General features: G+C 40.2%; 1 protein-coding gene across 3 annotated transcripts; it reads left to right on the top strand.

The window, feature by feature from the left end:
* Nucleotides 1-270: 270 nt before the first annotated feature.
* Nucleotides 271-9,104, top strand: hmg20a (high mobility group 20A). 3 transcript variants are annotated; one of them, XM_035916198.2, is made up of 9 exons: nucleotides 271-395; nucleotides 2,339-2,428; nucleotides 2,590-2,799; nucleotides 3,913-4,045; nucleotides 5,304-5,341; nucleotides 6,360-6,432; nucleotides 6,710-6,925; nucleotides 8,231-8,363; nucleotides 8,550-9,104. In XM_035916198.2, exons 2-9 carry the CDS (start codon nucleotides 2,363-2,365, stop codon nucleotides 8,551-8,553), a joined length of 873 nt encoding a protein of 290 aa, XP_035772091.1. In that variant the 5' UTR covers nucleotides 271-395; nucleotides 2,339-2,362; the 3' UTR covers nucleotides 8,554-9,104. The 3 variants fall into 3 exon arrangements, with proteins under 3 accessions (XP_035772091.1, XP_006782508.1, XP_035772086.1); XM_006782445.3 differs by having other exon boundaries at nucleotides 6,357-6,432; nucleotides 8,550-9,103; XM_035916193.1 differs by lacking the exon at nucleotides 8,550-9,104 and having other exon boundaries at nucleotides 6,357-6,432; nucleotides 8,231-8,367.
* The last annotated feature ends 214 nt before the right edge of the window (nucleotides 9,105-9,318 follow it).

Genomic DNA, 9,318 nt, shown 5'->3' with positions numbered 1-9,318 from the left:
GTATAGAATCAAAGAAAATCAGCTTTTGAGGGTTTTAAAGACATCACGTAGAAAATATTTTCTAATTTTCGTTTCTTATGCTGTTTTTTTCTCGTGCTTGTTTTGCATGGGTGGAATCAGAGACCACCCAGTTACAGTCAAATTTATAAATATATATTCAGAAAAGTCGCATTGCGCTATAAATACATTGCTTTTCTCATAACTGCCAAAAAAGCATTGATAATATGAAATATCAAATCATACGCGTAGGGAAAACCGTCTGTAGTAGGACTAAGTACATCAGGAGCCCCCATGCTTTCTGTCTATCCGGTGCGATTCTATCTGAGTGGACATTTTTATTGTTTTGATTAGGAAAATATTCTGGGCAGCTCCAGCTAGAGGGTGCGTTATCTAAGGTTAGTTTCCACGCAGTGGCTTCCGTTATATCCATATAAAATATTTAGATTCCTGATGTATCAAATCACATGTCAAGGTTAAATGAAAACAAAGGCTTTCGATGACCCATCTTCATGCTAATGGGTTGCTAACGCTAGCTAGGAGCACACTTCGCAATCAGCTAAGAAGTTTAATGTATTAGTGTTAGCTTGTTACTTCTGATAATTATCATTTGAATACGTCTCTATTTTTTTAAGTCGATTGATTGCCATTCAGCTGACACACAGCCCAAGAGTGCAGTTTGCCTGTCGCAGCTTTGCTTAGCAAGTGTATGTTAGCATCATGTAGCAGCCAGTATAGTTCGCTATTCCTGCTGGCCAAATGGATTATTGTTTATTCGTTTAATTTTAGCGATACATCAGTATAATAGCCCACATAAACATCTAGCTACAGTAAGTTAAATGTAAGTCTAATCACTATCCGGCCTAGCGTGTTACTGTTTAAACATACTGCTTCAGGGGTTAGGCCGCTAATGGCTAAACGCTAATGGTTGATTATCACACAGAGAAGATCCCACATACACATACATAAACGTCGTAACGACTGACAGAGAGCTCCTAAACCTAACAGCATCCTGTGGTGTCTAATAATTTATAGCTGCTGCTGTGTAAAATATAGGAACATCAGTTGGCCTAGGTACCTCCTTGTACCAAGGTAAAGCTGTATACTATAATAAAGGACAAAGCGCACTCTGGTATATGCCGTATGGTGATCACATGCTACTTGAATGTGCCACCATGTGAAAAGTGAAACTATTAAACTATTAAACGTCATATTTTATCTCACAGATTGTGATAGTGGACCATTTTATCTGGAGAAAAGAGCTTGGAGTCATGCATCATGTGCTAAGGTCCAGCAGAGGGCACTGTGGCATAGCCTTTTTCTGCTACACAGAGCATCGTTTAGTCTTTTCTGTGCTCTTTTTTTCTTCTTCGTGAGATTTATTTTAGTCAAACCCAGCGTCTTACAACCTAACCCAGAACTCCTAAAGTAAAATCAAATAAGCTTCCTTGGATGACAGACGGGGGATAAGTTTGCAGAATCACTGGATTTTATTATCATTTTTTCAGGGTCTTAAAAAAAGTCTAAGAAAGAAAACCCTGGCTTGGGGGGGGGGGCTTTCCATAAGAGCTTTTTGAGGTAGACTGACTAATTCCTCTGTGACTTTTCCCACAGTATTTAATGGCAGAGGGCAGAAACCACATCCAGGTTAAAGAGGTGTATTTCCCATGTTGTCAAAGGAGAGGTCAAAGGTTAAAATGCAAAGTGTTGCTCCTATATAGAGAGCTCAACTTGGGCTGCAGCTGCCTGAATCAGCACAGGTTTTAATTCAGTGCTATCGCCATTCATTTGGTGGTTTTTTTGCACCAATGCTTTGTAGTGTTTTCAAGTGGGTTAGAGGCTCCCAAAATATGGCGATTCCAAGTTAATCTCATTTTTTTAAGCACTGATATTCAGTGAGTGAGTGCGGTTTTATTGAGAGAGTGTTTTAGCACATTGAGTGGTGTTCTCTTATCTCTAAGTTTAAGGCAATACTGCTACACTGCTGCTGTTAAAAATAGGCTGTGTTAGTGCTTGAGAAGTGAATGTGTTGTGTTTTTCTTTTTTCATTTACTTGCTCAATTGTGATTGATAGCAGCAAGACATTTCTATTAGAGGAAATGTGGCTGGCCAAGAGACTGTTTTGCAGCCAAACCTGGGTGGAGTTTGGACAAGAAGCCGATCAGTCTCAAAATGCTTAACCCACCTTTGGGCAGCAATCTATGGCCTAGTTTTTCACCTGATCTTTAGGTTAACTAAACATTGGCCTTTTGAGATCGTATATTCATTCTTTGAAAAATAGTTTATTGGCTGTTTCTGCCGTGAAATGTTTTTTGTTCTAACATCTAGTGTTTTCCTCCAGATCTAATCTTCCCTCGTAAGAGTCATGGATGAGCAGACAGGCTCACCTGCAGCCAATGCTGACAACAACAGCCAGAGAAACGGAGATGAGGTAAGAGGTGAACACACAGATATCGGATGACACGTTTAAAAAAATACATATATAAATTAATAAAAATTCCAGTTCACACTAAAAGAAAGTCTTGCCAGTACACGTCAGAGTAGAACCCCTACGTGAGCCTTTAAAACATGTTTGTTTTTGTTTTCTGGCAGAAACCCCGACGTGGCAGCTGGACCAAGGGGAGGAAGAGGAAGAAGCCAATGAAGGACAGCAACGCTCCCAAGGCCCCCCTGACGGGCTACGTTCGCTTCATGAACGACAGACGGGAGCAGCTACGGGCAGAGCGTCCAGACGTGCCCTTTCCAGAGATTACAAGGATGCTGGGCAACGAGTGGAGCAAGCTACCCCCCGAGGAGAAGCAGGTCAGCAGAGAAGTTCGAGACAGGATTACACAGTGAGCCCACAGCAGTGGAGAGACATGTGTCAAAACATTTCTGTTGGCATTTCTTTCCAGTTGTATGCGAGTCTGTTTTAAGATTACCTGCAAAAGGATTCAAAACAAATCTCTATGTTTTCACTTACGTCCAACTATGGAGTGCAGCTTTTGAGAAAGCAGTGGAAGAACATGAAGAGAGCAGAAGCAAGCAATATTCATCTGAAACATGCCAACACAGAGTATCCCTTGCCAGATTTAACAATACCTCAAACCAGCAAAGCGTCATGTAATTTTTCACTTTGCCCAAAAACGGCTTCGGGAAAAAGTTCCCTTAGTATCCATAGCAACCGTGTGTTTGCAGCTGACAAAGAAACTCTGACGGCCTCTAACAGATTGTATTGTCGAAGCTTGATGCCCTCAGATGCAATACAAGAACAGCAGAAACGAGCATCGTCTTATGATTGAAGCATTTGGAGTTTTGTTCTAACAGATTAACTTTTTTATTCCAGTCCCAATCTATAGATGGACCACTGAGCTTAAGATGCACATTTAAAGATCCAGCAGAACCGCAATCATTTTGGAGTCCCTTTAGCTCTCATGAACAGCTCACAAATGCTAGCAAAAGAGAAGAAAAATCCTAATTCTTAATCAAGTATTTATACTATTCAGTGTGGGAGTTTTTCTTCTTGCTATTTTTACAGAGAATATTTGAAATGTCTGGACATGTTTTGTTTTCCAAAGTTGGCAAAGAGCATGTGCCGATGTGTTTCACACAGAGTCGAAAGCTCAGACTGATTAGGCGGTACGCTGGGACGAGACCTCTGAATGGAGATGGTTTAATAAGCTTTTCTACTAATTATATTACAAGATGCTTTTTCTCCCTTCTGTGAATTGAGCGATTGTAGGTTATTAATATTGGAAAATTTCAGGGTTTTTTTAGTTTGTTGAAAAGAATTCATACTGATTAGGAATAATTACTCCCACTCATCTCACAATCTAACCCACAATCATCCTCCATCATATTTTGCACAAATCTTATTTCCAGCCTTTGCATCTAAGTCTCCCCAGCTTTTCTCACCTTTGTTTCTCGTCTCTGCAGCGATACTTGGACGAGGCAGAGCGCGATAAGGAGCGCTACATGCGAGAGCTGGAGAAGTACCAGAAGACGGAGGCCTACAAACACTTCACCAGGAAGGTCCAGGAGAAGCAGAAGGGCAAGAGGCACAGGGGAGGTGAGGTCTGGTCAGAAAACTGCAGGGTGGCTGGTTGGCATCGAATGCTGAAAATCAAAAGTTTGGCTCGTGGCCCACCATCCATTAGGGTCTGCCGTTTGAAAGCTTTTGGCAAGTGAGTTACTTCCTTTGTCTGATGATATTTGGATAATCCAGCCTTTCTTTGGTGCGCAAATCCCTTCCAGACAGGATGACTCACATAAACGTGTATCTAATGAAAATCATACCGTACAGTGAGCAGTCAGTGTGTTCTTGTGGTTCCTGTTTGTCTTTTCAAATCATTATCACACAAAATGGAAGTTTGAAATCTCTCTTCAGGAGAGGAAAATGTTGAGTCCTCGAACAGGGAACCAAATGATCATTTAGAGCTTTTCTTTGTAAAATCATATCTCATTAGAGTCGATATATATTTTTTGACCAATATAGGATTTATAAGACTGATATCAATACTGATTTTTTGCTGATATTTTTTCTTTTTTCCACACACATACAGAGGAAAATAAAAAGATTTCCCTAACACTGCCTAGCCAAAATACGCAACATTAACACTCGTAACATGCTCCAAGTGTGTTTTTCCCGTCTCCTTTTTAAAATTTTAAATGTATTATATTTATTGGACGTTAAAAATACAAATGCAGATATACCAGTAAATGGCTAATATCAGTCGGACATCAATACTTTTGTGATTTTCTGCTGAAATGAATAAAAATACTAATAATGCATACACATTAAGTCGATTGTGACAAAACAAAACTATCAAATCTTTTCTGATTAACAGAGACCCCTAAAATATTTCTGCTTACAGTTTAGTAATTGAACATATTTCAGTATTTAATAAAACATAAATCACAACAAATTCTTTGTTTTTTCCTCATTCAGCGGAAAAATCGAAAACGATACTTTGCAACTTCTTAGCTGAGCTCATGAGTAACAGTTCAAGTTAAGGCCAAGAGGCCATTGCTTTGCTTGCTCGACATAAGGTCGGCATTACCTCTCCTTCAGCTCTCTCCTTTTAAATCTCAGAAATGTTAACGACACAAACAGCTGTTCTCTTGAAAAAAAATACGAGAACGTGATCTGAACTTGATGCTCTGCTTTGTTCCCGATGATTCACAATACAAAGTGCACTGAGGGGATTTATTTTGTCCTTACTTGAACTACTTTTGTTCACTCTGTCAGTTTGTGTTGTGGTAAAGACACACCTCTCCAGATAAATGAATCATCGGCTGTCCTCTTTGCTTCTTTCCTTCCACTCCAGATGTCGGACACCAGGTAGCCAACGAGGCCCTTCACGAGGTCAGTGACTCTTTCCGTCTCTGCTCGTTCACACGTACTCTCTGTCTTTTAAAACACTTCAAACACAAAGTTAATAACGAGATAAGATCACTCATTATGTTGAGGGGGATATCATTGTCGAGTAAAGAGGAAGACATGAGCACTTTATGTACTTAGTCAGCATTTTAGCGGTTGTAAAGCAAACAGAAGAAATGTTGGGGTCATGGTGTATTTACAGAAAAACGAAGCAAATGTGGCATTTTGTGAATCACATCTATATTGGTGCTATTGGTGCTCTTTATTAGTATTTATGAGGCAGCTGTAATAGCATGGAATGAAAGAGAATTAGTCATTAGTTGAAAGTTTTCTTAATATGTGTGTGTTTTCTGGCTTTTGTCACCCAGGAAACTTCTTGGGTTGTTTGCCCTCATCTTGCTCTGTGTGTTAAGTGCCTATTGTTGCGTGACTAAAGTGGGCTTAATCCTCTTTGGTGCTGTGTTTTTTTGATCCAAACGCTTGCCTTGTACTAACTGTGTAATTCATTTTTATTAAGTTCTGCGTGTGTTTAAGAGGTTTCCTTTGCAAGTCTTTCAGCACACTCTGAAGGGTTATAGCCAAGGTGACTTGACTTGGAATCACAGATTCCTGAGGGAATACCAGTGTTTTGAATTTAATGAGGATTCAGCATTAATGTCATTATGTTAAGATGTGAGGAAAGATGATGCATTCTTTTAGAGGAGGGGATTAAAGCTGTGCTGCGTCTTGCGCTTCTGTTTCAAAATGTATTTTATTGCAAATTTATTGCAAACCATTTCAGAGCCTTTGATATTGTAGAAGCACCGCTGATGAGATTACGTCTACCTCCTCATTTCTTATACTGTATCACTGTATTTCCCCGGTGGCTAGGTATAAAATCAATTACCCACCCACACACAGCCCAGATAAATGACCACCTCTTTGCTGTCAGTCTGCGTGGCCAAGTGTTTTCACAGTTGAGCTTATCTCCTTCTGTTTCGCTGTCTCCGGTTATAAACAGAAGGATGCAGAGGGAAAGGACAGAACTGTGTTTGACATACCGATCTTCACAGAGGAGTTTCTAAACCACAGCAAAGGTAAAAGAGCTCGATCCCAACCTGCTGTCTTCTTAAAAATGATTATTTGTTTTTAAACTTTGTGTCTATTTGTCTAGTTTCTAAACACATTCTTCTGCTACTTTAAGGACCACCACACTTTATGGGCACTGTCCTAAAATAGCTCCGCTTGCAACTCACTGATATCCTAAACTCTCAGAGCAAATGAAAAATTGATGTCTAGATGTGTCATCTGCCCGAGAGCTCCCCCTGTGATCTACCACTGTTCTCTTTCTTCTGCATACGTTTCCCTCAACAGCACGTGAAGCTGAGCTGCGGCAGCTGCGTAAGACAAACATGGAGTATGAGGAGCGTAACGCAGCCCTGCAGAAGCACGTGGAGAGCATGCGCGGCGCTGTAGAGAGGCTGGAAGGGGACGTCATGCAGGAGAGGGGACGCAACGGGCTCCTTCACCAACACCTGGAGACCCTGCGCCAGGCTCTCAGCTCTAGCTTCTCCACTATACCCCTGCCTGGTGAGAGCACCCAGCAGTATTCTGTGGATCCTGCATTCACAAAGGTGTCAAACAAAGATCACGTTAATAAAGCTCTTTTTCCATTAGTACCTACTTGGGTCGAATCGCCACGGATTGACTTGGATCGGCTGGTTTTCCATCACAACCCAGTAGTACCTTTTTTGCATGCCTGTTGTCATAGCAGCGTAATTAAAATGCGACAGGAACGCTACAACAAAGGTGGACGTCGAACCGAATATATACCTAGTATTTAGTACCTGTTTGGATTGCTTGGAACCCCGGCCGAGCAGGTGATAAAAAAGTAGCTGGTACCTAATGGAAAACCCTGCAAAAAAACAAGATAGAAATCCACTGCTTTTATTTCTTAAATTGTGCAATTGCACTTTCGGGCTCAGTGTGATGCTGATGAATGCACATCATAAACTGGTATCGACTTAAGATCCACTAACAGTATTTCATCCCTCGACACACACGAACCAGTGTAGTAAGATATTAGTTCTACAGTCACGGTTGAAGATGGTGATCCATACATACACATAGACAAAGTATTTATTTATTCCTTGAGCTCCAGAGTCTTCTATTAATCCACACATTTAAACACGGCTAACTCAATTTCTTTGTTTGTAGACCATTTTGTAATGAGCCTGGGAATCAGGGAATTCTTTATTTTAATGTATTTTATTGTTGAAATGGAATTTGCTCCCACTGTCTTTACTCTTGTTTCATCTACATTTAAAGTCTATGCTGAGTTCACAGCCGTGATGTTTTCCTGGCAATTTTCTCCCACACCTCTTTCTCACAGCAGAGACACTGAGTCTGCAAACAGGAGAAATAGTCAGAACGCTCCTGGAATTATTTCCTAAGAGCTTCACACTGAAAGTTGATTGCAAAACGCTCTCAAGTCTAGTCTCTGAGAAGCTCAACAAAGACTGTAAGGTCTCTTGAACGAGAACTTGCTCAATTCATGTTTGTAGATTTTACTGTTGTTTGTTGCACCTCTGCTAGTGGCAGTAGTTGGGACTCTGGTTGTAACAGAGCCAAATTTATGGTTTAGTGTGACGGTCGCTTTGGGGAATTGTAGGTTAGCATGTGTCTGGAAATGCAGGAATCCGTTCAGAAGCATTTTTGACATTACTTTGGAAAAGTCAACAGTGTCCAGCGTGACCGTGTCATATGAGTCGTCCTACTACGATGTGATAAATCTTGCTTGTGTTATCTATTCTTGCTTGAGAGACATATTTGGTCATATCTGTTTTTTTCTGTGAACATATTTGACCTGAAAAACACACTCTTGTGGGCCTGCAGGCAGTGGCGAGACACCCACTCTTGAAACCATTGATTCCTACATGAAGAAGCTCCATAGCATCATTGTTGGTAACCCTCAAGAACACGAGAATCTCATCAACACTGTGAGAGAGGTGGTCAACCGCTTGGACAGGTAAGAGATACCTCCATCCTCCACTCCAATTTAGATTTTTCTACAAATTACTTGATGTAATTTTCACTTCACTCTCCTAGTTCATGTACAGGCCACTCTTGTGCTTCTGCTTCACCACAGTTGAATGTTTTTCCTGTTTCATCTGTGAAGAATTTTAATCATGTGTTTTACTGCTGTTTGACTCAGATAATTGGATTCAAGTTCAGCTGATGCAATGGACTGACTCACAGGACATTAAACAGACGCTCCTTCCTGGTTTATGCCCTTTCTCTCTACGTCCAATCTTCTTGTTGATCTCTCATTTCAGCCGAGTTTAAAACAACTTTTGTTACTCTGCTAAAGTGATACAAGCGAGGGTAATGTAGCGTCTCATATTTATTTATAATTTTTTTTACTTCTGTTTTTTTTTGTAAACCTGTTCACACACTATTAACATAGCCATAGTTTGTTTTATAAAGTAATCAGAGAATATTTACAACACTTTTCTGTTGTTATTGCTCCTGTTCGGTCTTCACTGTCTGTTTATAGCAACCTCCAGAACAATATCTAAGTCATTATCAGATGTGTTGTCAGTGGATTTGTATTTACATACCCAGGACATACTGTTGAAGAGACTGTCTTTCTTTCATGCTCTGTTGAGGTGAAAAATGTGCCATTCTTGTTTTCTTTTTTTTTTCTGTGTGAAAAGTGTTTGTGTTTTCAATAAATGCATTTACATCACGTAAGCCTTCAGTTTGTTTGGAGAGGTTCGTGATATGATGGGGAATACCATATGTTTGCTCTGAAATCAGAGCTAAATACACAAGACACCATTGCCCTAGATTTCCAACTTCAAGCATTTCAAGTGTCTTTTAGCATTAGTGTAGTTTATACAGTGGATTTAGAAAATATTCAGACCACTTACTTTTTGTACACATTGTTTAGAAATGGGGCAATCTGTATTTAATAAACCAAC

This window comes from Neolamprologus brichardi, chromosome 7, assembly GCF_056152115.1.
Source record: "Neolamprologus brichardi isolate AB-2024 chromosome 7, ASM5615211v1, whole genome shotgun sequence".
Classification (NCBI taxonomy): Eukaryota; Metazoa; Chordata; class Actinopteri; order Cichliformes; family Cichlidae; genus Neolamprologus; species Neolamprologus brichardi.
Note: the sequence above shows the minus strand (reverse complement) of the source record. Positions and strands in the feature narration are given on the sequence as shown.

What these genes read in the sequence shown, in the direction of transcription:
- hmg20a (XM_006782445.3), top strand. Translation starts at nt 2,363, where the DNA reads ATGGATGAGCAGACAGGCTCACCTGCAGCCAATGCTGACAACAACAGC. An exon ending in GGGCAAGAGGCACAGGGGAG is followed by an intron (nt 4,046 to 5,303) that starts GTGAGGTCTGGT and finishes CTTCCACTCCAG; the next exon opens with ATGTCGGACACCAGGTAGCC. An exon ending in CTCCACTATACCCCTGCCTG is followed by an intron (nt 6,926 to 8,230) that starts GTGAGAGCACCC and finishes GTGGGCCTGCAG; the next exon opens with GCAGTGGCGAGACACCCACT.